Genomic DNA, 20,186 nt, shown 5'->3' with positions numbered 1-20,186 from the left:
AACGCACATGCAGCTCTCATGGAGACAGACTGCCCTAACTGCGAGGGCATGAATCACAGGATGTTGCACTCTAGGATTGTCCTCCTGAGGGAAGATCCAGCCTCTCACAACCTCCCACCTCGGAGGTGCTGCTGTCCTCACTAAAGTGGACGACGCTGAGAAAAAAACTATTGCCCCCTGCCCCCCTTCAAGAACTGTACATTTCCAGAGTGCGGAAAAAGGCTGTAAAAATCACTCTGGATCCCACTCACCCAGCCCACTACCTTTTTGAACTGTTGCCTTCTGGCCGACGCTTCAGTGCTCTGAGCACCAGAACCGTCAGGCACAGGAACAGTTTTTTCCCTCAGGCTATCCATCTCATAAACAGTTAAAGCTGCCCCATTGAGCAATAATGATGTGCAATACACAGTTTAGTCTATTTATATTACCCAACATATCCTCTTCTGCCATAACATACAAAGAAAAAAAAAAACTTTTTGGACTGTACATAACATACTGTATTTTTGTACTTTATATAACGGATCCATCCATCCATCCATCCATCCATCCATCCATCCATCCATCCATCCATCTTCAACCGCTTATCCGAAGTCGGGTCGCGGGGGCAGCTGCTCCAGCAGGGGGCCCCAAACTTCCCTATCCCGAGCCACATTAACCAGCTCTGACTGGGCGACCCCGAGGCGTTCCCAGGCCAGTGTGGAGATGTAATCTCTCCACCTAGTCCTGGGTCTTCCCCGAGGCCTCCTCCCAGCTGGACGTGCCTGAAACACCTCCCTAGGGAGGCGGCCAGGGGGCATCCTTACCAGATGCCCAAACCACCTCAACTGACTCCTTTCAACGCAAAGGAGCAGCAGCTCTACTCCGAGCCCGCCACCCTTCTGAGGAAGCCCATTTCGGCCGCTTGTACTCACGACCTAGTTCTTTTGGTCATGACCCAACCTTCATGACCATAGGTGAGGGTAGGAACAAAAATTGACCGGTAGATCGAGAGCTTTGCCTTTCGGCTCAGCTCTCTTTTCGTGACAACGGTGCGATAGAGCGAGTGCAATACCGCCCCTGCTGCCCCGACTCTCCGGCCAACCTCCCGCTCCATTGTCCCCTCACTCGTGAACAAGACCCCGAGGAACTTGAACTCCTTCACTTGGGGCAAAACCTCCTTCACTTGGGGCAAATATTTATATAACGGATTAGTAATATATTTGCACTACGTATGTGTATGTGTGTTTTATGAAGGTGTGTGTCTGTGTGTATGTAATACTTTTTTTATTATCTATGTCTTCCTGCTGTTTTTGTATTGTTGTTTGTATTGTTGTGCACTGGAAGCTCCTGTCACCAATACAAATTCCTTGTATGTGTAAGCATACTTGGCAATAAAGCTGATTCTGATTCTAATTCTGAAATATTCGGCAATGCAGAAGTTGACCCCCTTCGCAATGTCTTGTTCCCTTCATCTCAGGGAAATGAAGTTACTTGTGCAACCAGAGACGTTCTGTATGGAAACAAATAAGAAGCAACTGCACTGTACTGCATATTATAATCTCTTTCCTTTGAACTACAAATGTGAATACTATGTGAGGTTGAATCTTTTTATGGATAAAAGATGGAAAAATTACATCAGTAATAAAGGTACTGCATTATAAATCATTATTAAACACCATGACCTGCTAAATGTTTACTTTAAGCCACAGTCTCAATGACTGAAACAGTGAGTGTGTTTACATGGACAACAGAAAGCAGTGTATTGCTTATTGAGAGAAAGTTGCGTTCCTGTTTACATGTAGGCCTACTGTATAAGTGCATACTCTTAACTCGTGTATACATGCGGCTTGGTGAGAAAGCAGCATTCTCCATAGCAATGTAATATCCCTGCGACGCTTGTGTAAATAACAAACACAGCATCTGAGAAAGACTTATCTGTTTTACTCTCTGTTGCTTTGCTTAATTTATATACTGTATATTCCACAGTTGATGCTGTGTTTGTTTACTTAACTTTCTGTTGCGACCTGCAGCGGAATTGAGCAGCAATAGTGGGGTTTTCTCTCTTACATAAAACGCCAGTATTCCTCCAATGCACAAACGCACACGAAAGTAAGGGACAGTCGATAATTTACACTGGTGTTTATAAATGAGTATAGTTTATTGTGTATGTGATTTCCCTACTGTACTCCCAGAAATTTTGAAATCTTTCTGATTTGTTTACTTCTTGTTCGGCTCCATCCGATGGCGTGTGTTACCCCGGTCTGTACACGCACATGCGCACTCTTCAAAAACCTGCGAGAAAGGCGCTAATGTGTATACATGGCCAGATATAAGCCTTCTCAGAGAGAAACCTAGGTGTGTTGAACCGCTTACTCTTAATCCCTTAAGTGGCTTAAGGAAACCCGCATTCTCGTTTACACGGTATTTCAGACATAGGCGGAAATTTCAGACATGGGGGGGGGGGTATTTTAATCATTAAAATATGTGTATTGTAAATAATATAATGATATATTCTTAAAATAATTGTTTAAGAACTAAAATAATACAAATGCAAACGGGGCAACAACAAAAAAACATTTTAAACATTTTGCTCTTGACAATTGTTATGTTTATTGCCCCCTTCTTAAGTGCATGTAAAGGGGTCAGTTATTCTCAACATTTTGTCAACAACAAAAGTTCAATGTGGACGACTAACCATAACTGTACGTGGCATATGAATTATTGTTTTGTGGCAAGCTCCTACTGGCATGGGGAATACAGTGGCATTTCTATTTTCAGTTGGGGCAAGTCCTGGTCTCTTTACACAGCTATGCATTCTGATGGCTGCGGTCAGGACCTATGCCTTTGACCTTGATGACTAGCCACAATCTTGCGTTGTTGTTTAAAATGTGGTAGGTCAAACTGATGAGGTCCATTAAGGCATTAATTGAAAAGTAAATCTTTACTCAGCCCCCCTAAAAAACAGCTTCTGGTTTGGAAGCACAAATATGGACAGCAGAATGAAGCTAAATACTGTCTGTATGATTGAGAGTCAGTTGTATGCATGTGGAGAAGAGAGTGATAGGACAGTGGTTTGTTACACTTTAACTACACGTACATGTAGTATAGATGAGGCAAAACATGTCTAATGCTGTAGTTATGTGTTTGAGACTGTAAAAAAAAAAAATGCTGTGAAAGTACAAATGTGATATCACATACAATGATTGTTGGGGCCATTTTGGGTGGTTTGGTTTGAGTAAGATATCCTTAAAATCAAACATATTACAATGAACTGCAAGCCCAAACGTATGCTCAATTATTAAAGTGAAAAATAAATAAATAATAATATTAACATGAGTATTATTAGTGTACCTAACAAAGTGGCCAAAACAAAGGAAGTTTTTCTGGATAATAATGTGCTGTACTGTTATCATGGTACTGTACATACAGCTGTGCTTCAGCCTCTGGCACACATGAATACCAACAATTGTTGCATATTTTGTCTTTGAATTCAGGTAAAACGAGCGAGTTGACTAAAACATGGGAGGTGTGGTTTACAAGAATCTGGACAATTTTCAAGGAGTTCCGTGTGAATTTAAAGAGATGTCCGTTCTGTCCCACATAGGGGAAACCAAGTCTACTGATCCAGAAACTGCATTTATGTTCATTATTTCAGATGTTTGCATTGTGGTTTATGGATGAGAAGTTGATGCAAACAAAACAACACGTGCAGTGCTCAATACTGAAACTTACCGCAAGTCTGCAGAAAACCGGGATCAACACTGCTGAGGAAACTGAATGTGAAGCCGTTCGCTGGATATAGGGTAATAATCACCCTTCAAACGTAGAAATAGTTTCCTTTTTGACAGTAGTTTGAATGTGTTTTGGATCTGTTTTACGCATTTTACCTACAAGTGTTATCTACAAGGCAATATGCGTGTTAACATGATTTAAGTGTGATAAAATAACTTACTAATCTTTTCTGCGTAAAAGTTTTATACAATTTTAGTACGTTGTCATGATGACGTTATGAAATATTTTCTAAAACCCTATGAAAAAATTACCACAAAAATGATGATGAACATGATGAATTTAAGAGCTGCGGAAATGGAAAAGACCATCAACTGTTTAAAGCCCCGAGACACCTGCTTTCTTCTGCTCAATTCGTGGCGCTGCGTCTATTTTGTTATTTTTTTTTTTTTCTTAACGGTCGCTTATACTATGGAGTTATATAAGTGCCAAAATTTTGCGCAGCACTAATTGAGCGCAATAGATTTTTTAGGCGTGACCATGAAACCCATGCTGTGTCTGAAACCAGTATTTTATAGATCCATACCCAAAACCAGGAAAATATTGCCTTCAGAGTCCGGATGAAAATAAGTAGCTTTTCAAACTGTTCGGCATTTCATTCATTTAAAACAGCTGTCAGTTAAGCCATTAACAGCCCGGATGTAGTAGATGAGCCAATAGTTGAGGAGTGGGGAGCGATACAGAGAAAAATCAAGATCGTTCGAATGGTCTGGGGACAAAAAGTAATATATATTTTTAGAAAAGATTAATCTCGAGTCCGCCATGACAGTTGTTGATTGAAAGAAGAAAGTGCACTCTAGTGCCTCTTGCGGCAATGCTGAGAATGCTGCGCGTACTTGCGTTGAGCACAGACACGTAACAATGCGTGAACTCGAGCTTGCGTAGCAAGGTGCGTACCTGCGTTCAAGTACTTGCATAGAATATGTTTGGGCCTTTAGACTGCTCGTTTGCTTTTCCAACCATATTCTGACAAGTCCCGCCTCCTATGTCAAGATTGGCTATTAGAAGCTGCTTACAAGCGCTCTGTGAATGGACAGTTGAGGTAGCAACCGCAACCACGAACATCTCAGTTTAAATGTAGCAGAAGAGCCAACAGGCACAATTTGTAGACATAAAGGGATACTGTAAGGCTTAACTTGCTGTAATGTATGTTTTTCAAATATAGTAGCCTGGAATCATGCAAAACTAAGGATTTCTTTCTATTTCTTATTTTATTTTAATTTTTTTACTTTTTGCAGTCTCAAACAAGTGAGGTTCATAGGCAGAGCATGTGTAAGATTGGGCAAGGCTTAGTCTTCCCCTGTCCATGGACATAATGTTTGTATTAATACTTATTTGGTATTGATCGGAAATTCTTGTTGCCGCTCCTGGGTAACACTGCTTATAGCTGCACCAGTAAACTGATCAGTTTCCCCACCTCATATACAAATTTTAATTACTAGCGTAAAGGGAAAGCTGACTCTAGATCAGTGGTCATGGCCAACTTAATCTTAAAACATTAATCTCTTGAGAATTTAACATTTTAAAACAAATATAAAATAACGTAGTGCAATTCTTACATTAATACATATTTATTAGATTATGGTATGGAAAGGAGTGTATCAGCATTTGTAACATTCCTTTTTAATTGCATTCATTCACATTTAAATCAATAAGCATCCAATCATACTCAAAACGATCCACTGAAAATAAATTTATCATCATTCCTTGAGCTTGTGAAGAAGACACTCTCCACTGGATTTTATCTAACTTCCATAACTTTTAATTCAACTGCATGACATAGGTGCGGGACCACTTTAAATGTCATATGCAGTCCTGTGTTTTTAATTTTATCTTTTATTTTTATTTTGCTGTGTTAGCAAAGAGTTTGTACTACTTATTATTTTTGATTTGCTGTTATGCCGATAAAACAGATTGTGCATATTTGCATGATGTAGCCTAATATTGAGTCGCTAAAATAAGTTTTAATATGAAGAGCCTACTGGCATCTGTGTAAATAACAATAATTAACCATTTATTCATCTGGAAGGTTTTGTATGGTGTGTGAACATTAACAGTTGGTAGTAGATAATTGAAATTTAATCAAATATTTTGTCTTTAATGCAGGGGTTAAATTGAGATTTTGGAGATGGGGAACCTCATATGATTGCTGTTATAACATACATTCAATTAAAAAAATGGGTGTCTAAAGTAAATATGTTTATATTTATAGGCCTGTTTGATACTTCATAGAATATATATTTTTTCTCTCTCAGATGAATCTCTGAGTGGAATTCTTAATTGTGAAAATAGATATTTGATTTAGTTCCTTAAATGACAGAAATACATGTTTGATAATGATATCAGATGTATTTTATGTGTTTTATAATAATCAGATGACAGCTGGGACAAGTTTATATTCTTGACAGAGGTAAGGCGTCATCTTGCTTTTGAACATTCTAAACTATCCTATCTGTTGAGTTTGCTCACCCTCTGCCTATGAATTCAATATACTGTACATTTAATTTGCCTCAATCTATGACAGGAGGCATAATTAGCCTATTTTCCCTTTCTTCCATTTCTACTCAATCAGTTATGCCAGAAGAATTGTGGTAGCAGGCATAAACATAAAAACATGTCATAAAAACAGCATACTAAAAAATTCAAGATAACCCACAGCTTTGAAATGCAAAAATAAGCATCTTTTCTAATTTATTATCAAGAATAGAATGTTAATTTAGGCAATATTTATAATATTCATAATATTTATTATATCCAAGGCTGTCAAAAAAATAGGAGAGGACACACAAAAGAAGGTGGACTAAATAACATTAGTTTATTAAAGAAAATAATATTTCATGTAATAATAACAAAAAAAGAAGGTAGCTGATCCATGGTGCACTAGCTACTGATGCTAGAGGCTATAGTTTTTAGCCTTCTTGTTAGCGCACCCTCCTCTCATGCCAGAGATGCCGGTTCGAGTCCCGTACAGAGTGGGTAGAACAGGAGTGTAACACTGGTGCCATGACCCGGATGGGAGTGAGGTTAAGGGAATCCAGTGAGTGTAACAGGATCCAGCTCGTAGATAGCGGTGCAGTAAACCTCACTCTTCTGACCTCAAGAGGTGCACTAGCGACTGATGCTAGAGGCTGTAGCCTTTAGCCTCCTTGTTAGCGCACCCGCCTTGCATACCAGTGTTCCGCACGGAGTGGGCTGCACCTCTTGAGGTCAGGAGAGTGAGGTTTATACACATTGCACAGCTATCTATCAGCTGGCTCCCATTACACTAACATAGCCAAGCTAGTAGCTATGTCTCCTTCTCTATCATGTTCTATTCTCCTCCTGTCCTTCCCTTTGCAACATAGTCTGAAGACCCTCAAACGTCATCATCAAGATCACCTCTCCAAGTCCAGAACTCATCCATCATGAGTCACTTACCCTCTGCATTACTGAGGGGGCTCTCTCTCTTGCTGGTGTCCCAGAGTGTGTTTGCCATGGTGCTATTGAACGCCACCGATCTGGGAATTCTCCTGGAGAAGTATCTGGATGATGATGATGGAGACAGGGCAGTGGCGAAACAGCGAGGCAAGAGGGCTATCACAGCTAGTGATATGCAGGCTATCCTGGACCTACACAACAAACTCAGAGGGCAGGTCTACCCACCAGCTTCAAATATGGAATACATGGTAAGACAAGTCTTCTCATAAATGAATGTTACAAGTGATAAAATAATGTACTCAGATATTAGTACAGCTTGACTGAATTTACTGCTTCACCTTAAACTTTGATGCGAGAGGCATGGTTATTTTCCAATGCCTTTGCTCAAGCACAGCCAACTTTCATTGGATCGTTTAGTTTTGTTAAGACACAGTGATATGTGCCAGCAGAAGACCACACACTTTTAGGCTCTTACCACCAACCTTGCTCTAGTCTGGATGTAAAACACACAATCCACAAAGATGGCACCTTACAGAGTATATCACCTGACATTTATTGTTTTGTCTTAAGGATCAATGTCAATATGGAAGGTACATTTTTTCTCTCATTATTCATCCCATCAGTTTGTGAAACTGACATAGAGCCCCTTCAGTGAGATGTTGACTCATAGATATAAAATAGCAGATTGTCAGTATCTGCAGTACTGTAAAACAAATAAACTTAATTAGTGCTTCAGATGGAGGGCTCCTGCATGCTTAGTCAGACTGGCTCAGCACAAACATTACAAAGCCTTACAAAGAAAACACATTGACGGTCCATACATTGACATACTACAATTGTATCACTAAGGTTATACTATTGCTGCAGTATACAGTACGGTATACCATGCAAACACAGTGTGCAAATGTTCTGTATGCATAGAATAACCAGACGATCTACTACATTTGCCAATAAGAGTAGTATACAAGAAAGTCTGCTGTGTGGAATATAGAGATATAGATCTCGCAATGTGCTGAACTTGACTATGGCTGAGTTCGAAATGGTGTACTTCTCTTACTGCTATGTCTTTATATGGCAGAAATAATAAGAAAAGTATCATAGTACAGTATTCTGAACTCAGCCTTGATAAGTTGAATGAACCGGATGTAAAACAGCCATGATTTTTAAAAGAATAGAATGCAGAACACAAAAGGAAAAATGTTAAAGGCATATTTCACCCAAACATGAAAATTCTCTCCTCATATACTCACCCTCAAGCCATCCCAGATGTTTATGAATTTCTTTCTTCTGCACAAACAAAGATTTTTAGAAGAATATTTCAGCTTTGTAGGTCCAATGCTACATTGGTACCAACATTTTGAAGCTCCAAAAGCACATAAAGGCAGAATAAAAGTAATCCATGCATCTATCCATGTCTTAATAAGTGATTTAAGTGAGGGTGAGAAACGGATCAATAGTTAAGTAATTTTTTTGCTTTAAATCTCACTATCACATTCTTGATCTTTGATTTTTTCTGATATGCATTCTTCATGCATATCGCCACCTACTGGCCAGGGAGGAGTATTTGTAGTAAAAAAGGACTTAAATATTGATCTTGTATTGATATTGATTAAATATTGTTTCTAACCCACACCTATCAAGTCTTATGGATTACTTTTATTCTGCCTTTATGTGGTTTTTGGACCTTCAAAATGTTGGTACCCATTCACTTGCATTGTGAGGACCTACAGAGCTGAAAAATTATTCCAAAAAATTAGTTTGTGTTCTGCTGAAGAAAGAAAGTCATACACATCTGGCATGAGGGTGAGTAAATTATGAGAACATTTTTGGGTGAACTATACCTTTAACGGATATTGTAGTCTGGCTATTCAATATAATGCCAGTTTATAGACTCCTTTTAAAGCTTAAAAAAAGGACCCCAAAGTATTTTAAAGTAAACGTCCGTTGCGTGTTCGTGATCGTTATATTTTTATTTTGTTGTATTTATTTATTGATATCTCTCTTAACTCGTTTGTTTTTGGGCAGCAAAACGTTAAGACAATTTTAAACAAAATTTGATTAAAAATGCAAAATTACTGTCTTTTTTCTTTCTTTTCTTTGGATGATATTTGAACTGCACTCCCTGAATTATAACATGTTGAAGTTATGTGAGTAATGTAGGGAGTTCATGTGAGAACAATGTTTATTCATAAAGACAGGAAATGGCTTGAGAGATGCCTTGCAGGCCAGAGTTAACTGGATGTCAGGATTGGAGTTTGGGTAGCTCAGCAGAGTGAGAGTTATAGAAACGTTTTGATGGATGTGGAGACATGGAATGTGATGATGCGCTGTTCCAGCCCTCCACAACAAAACAGCAGAATTCCGGACTGCAGTGGGGAAAGAGAGCCATCAACAGACCCTTACATCAAACAGCCACCCACTCATTCATTTTCCTACACACATACTTTTTCAGTCTGTTGCTGTACAGCCCCTCCACTGACTTGCTCTTTTAATACTTTCTCCGTGGCTCTTTTCACTCACAACAGAAAAAAATCAGCTCCCTGAAGGACGCTGGAAACTTTTCTCTTTCTTGGAATGCAACCAGATGACAAAAAACATGCAGCTAATGAGGTGTCAAATGAAGTAAACAATAGTGTTTGAAGGAGTGTGAGTCTCTGCATTGACGTGTCGTGTTGTCCTTACTGGTCCTGTCTAGGTGTGGTCGGATATTTTGCGGCCTCCCCTGTTGAGAATGCTGTGCAAACAGAATCAGTTTCCTTTTTTTCAGTTTGCAGATTTTGCTCTAGAAATGTGCAAATCTATGTAATTGGTACTCGCTGGAAAGGTTATGCATACAATCAAATTCTACAGTACTTTAGCACAAATGTATCTGTCACCTGGTAGAAGCAAATCAAACTAGGCAGATGCAAAAATGGTCAGGTTGCGTGACATGCCCTTGTCTTCAAAAACCATGAACGAAACACAAGTTAAAATAAAATACAGTTACAGGCTTGGTGTTGCGTAGGGGCACCGCATGATGTCCAGTTTAAAGTCTGGGCCCTGAGGCAAAACCAATTGAGACCACTGATATAGACAACTGTTTCCTTATGATAACTCTGCAGTCTAAAGGCCCACTTTGATGGGTGACTTAGAAAACCAAGCAAACATCCTGTTGGCAGGTGCTACCTTCGAGGATTAATGTCCTATGCAATTGTTTCTGGGGGCACATCAGCTATTTTGGGGACCTTACTGGACAAGATTTACCACTGAACTGTACTTTGGGACTTTCCAGGGAAAAAGTGTCAAATGTATGGGCAGTGACAGGGCAGACAACTCCCCTGTCACCCACCTCACAGTTCTGGCTCCGATTTCTGTCCAACCTTGAGTTCTGTGTGCTTTCCATTCAAGGTGAAAGTGGTGTTTTGCTTTAAAGTAAGCCATTCCCAAAATAAACGCAGGCCCATTTTTATTAAAAAGCAAATGGGGGTCAGATGAACTCTTATATTTGTGAGTTGGCTTGTATAGGTACGATTGATTTAGCTTCCTAGCCAAAACCAAGATCACAGAGTTGGAATTGCAGAATACTTAGTGAACTACAGAAACAAAGACATATGGAGAACAATGCTAATCTCCAAAAAAACGTTGTGTCTTTTTGATTAAACACACAAGAAATATAAGGCAAGGTGTGGACCAGAGAGAAGCATGGTTTTTTTCTGGAGTCTGCAAGCACACGTTTTGTTGAAGAAGCACTCAAAAGAGCTAAAAAAGGGATAGTTCGGCCAAACATTAACATTCTGTCATCATTTACTCACCCTTGTGTTATTCCAAATCTGTATTTGGAATAACACACTGACTCTGACTTTTTCTTCTGTGGAAAACAAAGCGAGATGTTTAGCTTTCAAGTCAAGGTGCATTTATGAATTTATCCTCATTAAAAGAGTTTAACAGACTAGTTTTCAGTGCAAGTTCAAGATTGCACAAAGGCAAAAGTTACTGAGTGCAACTTTCAGTGCATTTTCTATTTCATACAATAAAAGTTGGTGAATAAGTCTGTCAGTCCCTGAAATTCTCCATTACATCTCCATATCTGTTCCATGGAATAAAGAAAATCATATGGGTTTGGAAGAAACTGAGGGTGAGTAAATTATGACTATCCTTTTAAAGCAAAAACTGTCAAGTCATTTAGACTACAACAGTCATTGACTTGTTTGCTGTCTTAGAAGTATTTCACTAAAATCAAATCCTTTTTTCTCCTTCATACAAGTTCAAAAGCACAACACATAGTGATTTACAAATACGAAAGATTAGGGATTAAACAGCTTTGGTTTTATAATGTTCTACTTGCAACCCATGTTCATTTGATCCTCATCCCAATCTCTTTTCTTTTAGGTATGGGACACTGAACTGGAGCGGAGTGCTGAGGAATGGGCTGAAACCTGCTTGTGGGAGCATGGCCCCGCTGGCCTGCTGCCTCAGATTGGACAGAACCTGGGAGTGCACTGGGGAAGGTTTGAATGGGCTTTTTGTTTATAGAAATGTGGGCTAGCTAGTCATTGTACTAGTTATATTTGGAACAGCATACAAACACTTGAATATTCTTGATATTACTATATATATAGTGTGCACAGTATGCAAATTGTATGTTTGGATTAAATACCCAGGTGACCTACTAAATATTTAAAAATGTGCAGTATACAACAGAGCCGACCTTGCAGAATAGTGCCTCCCCCAATACAATGAGCCTGTCTTGTCCTACCGTTTCCATGTTATGAACGAACCAGACGTAATTACAGCTGCAATTTTTAACATTTCCAAATATTGCATTGATATCCAAGATTATAATGGGACGCCACTCGCAACATGATGAGATAACATAAAAACAAACATTTAGCATGCAATAATGTCTACTGTTTCACATAATGTTATTAAAAAATAGTAAGCTAATATTTAATTTCGAACATATCCGGTGTGATAACTTAAAGTCGATACTGCTAGAATCCAGCTTTATTAATATGCATATGTCTTTTAAAAGTGCACTCAGTAATGTTTTATTTATGTCATCTTGGACTTACACTGACACCTTGTGTGTAGATGCAGCATCATTCAAAGACAATAGTTTTCAATAGTTATCAATGCCATTGTAGAAATTCACTATTTGCAATCAGGCATGATTAATTTAATTAATGATTGAAAGTGTCCAATAACAGGGTGGTTAATTAGATTAAGTGAGTAGTGTTTGGCTGGTCATGTGATTCTAACATGGCAACCCCATGAGGGAACCCTGCGGAGCCCTTAAAAGGCTGGGTGGGAATTATTTTCCTGAAATAGTTTTGCATGCCCTTGCAATATGTTTTGCTATCCATAGCAGTAGTTTGCGTGATCATAGATATTGAATAAATAAATTGTGAATATAATGTACTGTGTGTATATATATATATATATATATATATATATATATATATATATATATATATATATATATATATACTGGATGGCTACTGTAGTAAAACCATTGTATATGTATTGCAAGGAAATCAAAACTATTGCAAGGGCATGGACATCTTATTGTGAGGGAATGCAAACTATTAAGAAGGCACACAATATGTATTATGAGGGAAATAAAACGTATTGTGATTGAAATCAAACTATTGCAAGGAAACTCAAACTATTACGAGGGAAAGCAAAAGTTATGTGAGGCCACACAAAATGTATTGAGAGGGAATGCATAGCGTATTGCGAAGCAACGCAAACTATTGTGAGGGAATGTGAAACTTAATGCAAGGGAACACAAAACCTATTGCGAGGGCACGCACAACTTATTGTGAAGGAACGCAAACTATTGGGAGGGAACACAAAACTTAATGCGAGGGAACGCAAAACTTAATGTGAGAGAACGCAAACTATTGCGAGGGAATGCATAACTTAATGCAAGGGAACACAAAAAGTATTGTGAGGGAACGCAAACTATTGCAAGGGAATGCAAAACGCATTGCGAGAGAATGCAAAACGCATTGCGAGAGAATGCAAAACGTATTGCGAGGGAACGCAAACTATTACGAGAGACAAAAACTTACTGTGAGGGTATGCAAAACTATTTCAGAAAATAAAATCCCACCCTGTCTTCTAAGGGGCTCTGTAGGACCCTCTCCATGTAGAATATAATATCTTTTATAAGGTTTCTGACATGACTGGTGTGAGGGCTCGTGATTTTATACATCTGTTTCCAAATTACTTTTCATTTCTTTAGGATAATTTTTTTTTTTATGTGGAAAAAGAGTGCACCTTCAATTGAACTAGTAAATTTCTCTGTTTACATAGACTTCATTAACTTGACATTTACCTTTATTATACATCAGACAATGCATCAGTGATGCTGTATGTTTGTTCACCTCAGGTATCGTCCACCTACTTCTCATGTTCAAGCCTGGTATGATGAGATCAAAGACTACTCTTTTCCAAACCCGCAGGAATGTAACCCTTACTGCCCTTTTAAGTGCAGTGGTCCAGTCTGTACCCACTACACTCAGGTAGGAATGGCATATGGAATATACCTAATAAGCATATCAAATGATCATATCACATTTATGTTCACATTGATGGATTTAAACACCAGCGACAGAATTTGTCTGTAACTGGGAACCCAGTTACAGACTTTTAATAATGTTGTCAGCTTGTTTGGGCGACTAGTAGTCGAATTGGATGTGCAATCAATGTGTGCTACAACATGAATGTGTGGGGCCAGATCTGGGCAAAAGCTGTGTACCTCGTGTGCAACTACTCACCAAAGTGAGTAATCTTATTTGTTATTAAATGTTGCACTGTTTCTCTGTGAGCTGTATTATGATAGATGACAAACACTTTAGTGTTGTCTCATTTCTTTGTGTTTTGACCGTGTTAGAGGGAACTGGTGGGGATATGCCCCATATAAACATGGCATCCCTTGCTCTGCCTGCCCACCCAGCTATGAAGGAGTGTGCAAAGAAAACCTCTGTTATAAAGGTTTGTTTTTATACATCGTGCAACACAAAATGTTATGTATACAATCTGCCAAGATAGCTTTTAATTAAATGGTTTCTAACAAGGTCCATACATTTATTTTATATGTTTGATAATTTATACAACAGTTAGTCCCAGTCCTCCAATATAATTGGACAAGAAACATTCCAAGAGTGCTGATTTTTAGTATAACGGGACTGGAGCGCTTCACTGTATGTATCACTCTGATTGTTTTGGTGTTCTTATTGCTTGGTGACACGCAAAGATCTATAATGTTTGGCTTTGTTTGGACAAATTTTCATTAGCGGAGCAAAAAATGACAATGTTATTGGCCATATTTTGTTTATAATGTAATCTACGCTAAATTAACTTTTTGTTCAGAGACTGTTGAATAAAAGCAACATTTCTTAATGCTTAAAGATTGCTTGATGAATAACATCAATTTCTGATGCACCATATTAACATTGGATCATCCAAAATGGAATGCACAATTGGAGGCATTCCTCTACAACCATTGGTGGTAATTTGCATCTTATTCATCAGTGACAAGAAAACATTCATTTCCCCTTTATTTCACTTTCAGGTGAAGGGACAAATAGACAAAGTCCACATGAGGAAACTGAGGAAAGAAACTCTGTAGAACCAGAGGCCCCTCATAGACCTGGACCCCGTTTACGTGCCCCAAATACAGTTGTGAGCAAAGAGCATATGTGTATGTTTTTCTGTTTATACTTTCAGCTTAATGGGGGTACCACTTTCTAAAATAAATGCTATCCTTGAAAACCAATTTCTCTTTTATCTACAAATTTATTTTCCAAAAGGGCCTGTGCCCAATTGCATTAGTGTTCCGGATAAAAGTGCTAGCTCCCAAACTGAAACAAACTTGTTTCTGCTTATCTTAGATCGTTTTGATGTTCAGCAGGCATATATCTGTCAATTCCACTATTTGCCATGGCAGAGTTAGGTTTTTTGTTCTCATAATGGCGATCTCCCTGCTGTGTATGTTTGCTTTGGGGATGTTGAATACTTGTGGGTTTTATATTGTTTCCTTTGCTGAAAAGTGGTTTGGACTGAAAGCTGAGATCTCCTGCTGGAATTCCTCAGCTTGCTTTTACAGAATTGCAGGAACAGAGCTGTGCAATACCAGCCTTGTTCTTTCCATAACTCTGCTAAACTATACAGCATGTCTAAACATTGCAACATACCTGATCTTGCTAACTGATGCACCTGGTTTGTTTGTGCAGCCCAGATTGTGACGTGCGACACAAAGCTGAGAGACCAGTGTAAAGGCACCACATGTAAAAGGTGACGTGAAATCGTTCATTTTTAAATAATATTCAATAAAAGCTCAGATAGGCCTATTTAACATTTTTTACATATTATGACAAAATAATGTGTTCCTGTTTCTCAACTTATAGAGCAACCCACAAGCAACACAAAGATTGTTGATTTGATTTCCAAGAAAAACACGTACAGATAAAATCTATACTATATGTGTCTATACAGTATATAGACATGCTGATCTTACATGCATGTAGCTTATGAGAGCTAAAACCGTTTTGTGTGTGTGTGTTTTGTTGTCATTTTCAGTTTTGTTTAAGGTAATTAAATCAAAAGTTTTTCAATAAATGTCCAATAAGTGAAAGGAAAGTGTTTGGGGTTAAAAGTCCCCTTGTTTCAAGTTCATAAAATGATATTGCTCCAGCAATATTTAATATCCAAAACAAATGAATGTTTTTTTTCTTTCAATTTTTATACACTTTGCAACCAGAAAAAAAAAACACATTTTCTTTTAAGCAGCTCCTTAAGCCCCATTGTACCTATTGTTATTTGATCTGTATGCCATTCCTTCCAGTAAAACAGAAATTTCGCCATTACACTAAATCCCAAAAATTTTTTTTTGCCTCTGTGAAGGTACGAGTGTCCTGCTGGTTGTTTAGACAGCATGGCAAAAGTGGTTGGAACAGTGTATTATTACATGGTAAGTCTATAAACAAAATATTAACAAAGTAACTTAAAGAAATAGTTCATCCAAATGAAAATTGTCATTTTCACCCTTGTGTCTTTTGAAACCTGTAAGAGAAAAGTAGAATTTTTTCAAAGAATTATTTTGTAGTTCTTGCATATAATAATAATAATAATGACAGTATATTGTGACTAGGGCTTGTCAACCTCAAAAAGTAATTGAATAGCACCAAAAAATGTATCCATACGACTCCTATAGTCCAGGTCTTACGAAGCAATTAATTAGGTTTGTGTGAGGAAAAGACTGAAATCTAAGTGATTAATCACTGATAATATTCACCTCCGCCAAAGCTCATGTCAAGCCTGTGTTTGCATCCAGATTCAACAATGCTGCATTGGTTACTACATGTGAGAACCAGTGCAGTTTTGGCATCAATGACGTCAGTACGCTATTTTTAAATCTGGACAGACTGGGCTAGATGAGTGCTTTGGCGGAGGTGAAGAAGATTTTTTCCAAGCTATCGTATGGCTTCATGTGACTTGGAATAAAGTAAGAAATAATGAATACATTTTCATTTGTGGGTGAACTAGTCCCTTTAAGTATATTTTAGTTGATCATGTTGCAAGTAGTCTCTGCTCTTCATGCTAAGATTATCCTTTTCTTTAGCATTCCAGTATTTGCCGGGCAGGAATTCATCATGGTGTTATTAACAATGATGGAGGCTGGATGGATGTCACAAGACAAGGCAGAAAGGAATTCTTCATTAAATCATACAAAAATGAAGTTCAGTCTCTTGGGTAAGCAATCTGTGTAAGAGTGACTTTCATACACATTAGAGACGACTCAATCTAACAGAGTGAAAATGTTATAGGAAATACCAGAGTGCCAATGCTTTCACAGTGTCAAAAGTGACAGGTAAGTTTTAAATGCAAGTTCTTCCAATTAAAATTGCTTTATTGTTAGATTTAATAATCTTTCATTTGTTGCAGTAAAAGTTATCACATGTGCAACTACAGTTTCTGTGCTATGTCCTTACCAAAAGCCTGCATGGCACTGTCCAAGGTAAATCTAAAGTTTATCAGAATTGTATTTGATTACAATTAAAAATAGTTTCATTACAATCGTTACAATCATAACCATTTTCATGCCACAAATGTCTGGAAATCTTACAGATTTGACAATATTCAAAATGTAAAGACACTCTTTCTGACCTGTTTTGTCTTCCTGCTAGGATTTACTGTCCTCGGGACTGCTTGCAAGAAAGTCCTCACCTGTCCCGAGTCATTGGTACCACAATTTATTCAGATGTAAGCTTTATTCATTTATTAATTAATTTAATTTTTAAAACAAAGAGAATGCTGTACCAATAATGAGTGTGTTCTATTTGTATTTATTTTGTTCAGAAATCTAGTATATGCCAGTCAGCAATTCATGCCGGTGTCATAAACAACGAATTAGGTGGTTACATTGACGTGATGCCCATCGACAACAGGAAGCTGTACATTTCATCATACCAGAATGGCATATTATCAGAAAGGTATTGTCACTTTTGTTTGTCTGCTAGGCTAAATACTACATCTTTGGTCATCTCAGCTTTTACACCCCCAAACTGGCCCAGTGTAAGTATAAGACAGAGTATGGGGTAGCCTGTCTCTCCATAAGCCTGTACTGACAAAGCTGATTACAGCCAAGCTGTACCAGTGTGGTAGAGTAAAGCCAAAGAATAAAAGTTACTTTGTGGGTAAGTATGTGTGCTAACTACAAAATAATTTGGTGAATAGATGAATACTACAATTATGTAAATTTATAATGCCTTGGAATAACATAATGTCAACATTCCCATAATCAAATCAACACAAAAGATTTTTCTTAACATTGTAAAATATACTCTTACTCTAAATATGCTTTTTTTGTTGTTGCAAAAAGCAGGTTTCTATGAGTGCAGTAATGCTTAAGAGTTTGGAAACAGTGCTTATTTAACTTTTGTATTCTTTTGCAGTCTGCAGAACCCCGCAGGAGGCAAGGCATTCAGAGTATTTGCCATTATATGAGTGTGTGCTGAAACTGTGGTCACTCATCAACTGTCGAATAGGCTGTAATCATGCCCATTGTGAGGGCTGTTCTGCTCTAAACCACATATATATATATTTCCTTTCACACAAATGTTGACTGAACTAAGTATTTGCTGTATAGACGGAGAGCCCCTTCAATGCATCAAGTTGATTAGCCATTGTCTTACCTAAAATGTATGTAATTAGATGATCATTCAGGGAATATGGTGTCTCTATTGCAAACAAAAGCTCTTAAGAGGATTTAATCTTTCAATATATTCACTAAGCACATTTCAGTGAGTGTTATATGTATGATAGCTTTTAGCTATATTACATGTTGAATATGCCTCTAGTTCTCACTCATTCATTGTATTCTTCCTTTTTTTTTTCATGTATTTCTTTTAATAATTTTATTTGATTTAGGGCAAGAAAGGACTGCTGATAAGAGTTTGACATTTTGCTGATTATCATGATGATAATACAAAATGTGGATATAATCATTCAACATAATAAATAAATATATATATATATATATATATATATATATATATATATATATATATATATATATATACATTTTTTAGATCAAAAGCTTGTTGTAAATAGCCTGTTCATTGTGTTAATTGTCTGAGGTTCTGTATTCGACTCTATGTCACTGAATGATTTAGTAGGTTGGTAAAAACAAGTATTTTTTTTTTATATTACAAACATTTAAGGTGCTTTTCACTTGTAAATTTTTTTGAAATTCTGTATTTTCTTAGTTTATGCATATAATTGTGCACATTACTGTTCCTACCTCATATTGTACAAACATTTTACAATAAACTTAAGTTATCAGTCCTAATGTCTATTATGCATTCCTATCTGGAAGCATAGTGTGTGTGTTGAGCACACAATGTGAAATATGACATTTCACTTTTTGGAGATATGCTAAAAAAAACTGTGAGGGGCACAATGCATTTACCAGGTAAAATATTGAGGCCATCTGTCTGTAATGAAAACCAGATGGAAAAATTCTTAGTGTTTACTGGTCTCTCACCCTCTGGGTAACAGCTAAAACAATTCCCTTTTGAATTACAGGTTCATTTTATAGAGCAACACACTTCCACATCAGTTTCATTAATTTAAGTTGATATAGTAGATCTTGGTTGCAATTTTGGAGAACATCGAATGCCTTCTAAGTAAGAAGAATGGGCAAATATACAGCTCTAATAGCTCAGGTGGTGCAAGGCACCATTAGAACACCTGCCTGTTGGGCATCTCCAGTCTTCTTTTGAATAGCTTTATTAGCTAAATATTTTAAGTCTATTTTAAATTTTTAATTTAGTCAACTTATTGGAAGACTTTGAAGACCCAAAAAAAGTACTTAAATATTTAATTATTTTTCACACACAATTATCATATTGATTTTGAAAGCATGGATTTAACTACTGGAGTCTTATTGATTACTTTTAGACTGCCTTTATGTGATTTCTGGACCTTCACAATTTTGGTACCCATTTAATTGCATTGCGAGGACCTACATAGCTGAAATATTCTTCTAAAAATCTTTGTTTGTGTTCAGCAGAAGAAAGAAAGTCCTAAGCATCTGGGATGGCATGAAGCTAAGTAAATGATGAGAGAATTTTCATTTTTTGGGTGAACAGTGGCGGCTGCTGGTCTTTCAAAGAGGGGAAGCTCATTTTCGGCCTACATTATAAACTTATTTACCCTATTTTTTGCATTAAATCAATCTTATGTGTTGATCTGCCCTGCTGTTTAATTCTAATTTTTTCCTCGTATGGAAGACTTTCAAATGGCTTCGCCAAAATCAGGTCGACAATATTAGCACCGTCTGCCATCATGCGCAGTTTCACCTGTACGACGCTAGCCTAGCCTACTGTATGAATGAATGAATGAACGAACGAACGAACGAACGAACGAACGCTCTAAAACAAAATATATTAAACTTGGTAAAACTGAAACAAGGAATGTGGTGTATAATTGTGTGAAATGTATTATGCAAATTG

The 20,186-nt window shown here is 37.5% G+C and overlaps 1 protein-coding gene across 1 annotated transcript; it reads left to right on the top strand.

The window, feature by feature from the left end:
• The first annotated feature begins 3,573 nt into the window (after positions 1 to 3,573).
• LOC127634461 (cysteine-rich secretory protein LCCL domain-containing 1-like) lies at positions 3,574 to 18,633 on the top strand. The gene is made up of 15 exons (XM_052114042.1): positions 3,574 to 3,782; positions 7,113 to 7,433; positions 11,554 to 11,672; positions 13,559 to 13,691; positions 13,835 to 13,950; positions 14,063 to 14,163; positions 14,744 to 14,872; positions 15,405 to 15,465; positions 16,075 to 16,141; positions 16,793 to 16,923; positions 16,998 to 17,041; positions 17,116 to 17,188; positions 17,358 to 17,433; positions 17,530 to 17,663; positions 18,126 to 18,633. The coding sequence occupies exons 2-15, from the start codon at positions 7,173 to 7,175 to the stop codon at positions 18,175 to 18,177; spliced, it is 1,497 nt and encodes a 498-aa protein (XP_051970002.1). The 5' UTR covers positions 3,574 to 3,782; positions 7,113 to 7,172; the 3' UTR covers positions 18,178 to 18,633.
• Positions 18,634 to 20,186: the final 1,553 nt, after the last annotated feature.

Source organism: Xyrauchen texanus, chromosome 41, assembly GCF_025860055.1.
Source record: "Xyrauchen texanus isolate HMW12.3.18 chromosome 41, RBS_HiC_50CHRs, whole genome shotgun sequence".
Lineage (NCBI taxonomy): Eukaryota > Metazoa > Chordata > Actinopteri > Cypriniformes > Catostomidae > Xyrauchen > Xyrauchen texanus.
This window is presented reverse-complemented; position numbering and strand designations above follow the sequence as displayed.

What these genes read in the sequence shown, in the direction of transcription:
- LOC127634461 (XM_052114042.1), top strand. Translation starts at nt 7,173, where the DNA reads ATGAGTCACTTACCCTCTGCATTACTGAGGGGGCTCTCTCTCTTGCTG. An exon ending in GTGTGCAACTACTCACCAAA is followed by an intron (nt 13,951 to 14,062) that starts GTGAGTAATCTT and finishes TGACCGTGTTAG; the next exon opens with AGGGAACTGGTGGGGATATG. An exon ending in GTACCACAATTTATTCAGAT is followed by an intron (nt 17,434 to 17,529) that starts GTAAGCTTTATT and finishes TATTTTGTTCAG; the next exon opens with AAATCTAGTATATGCCAGTC.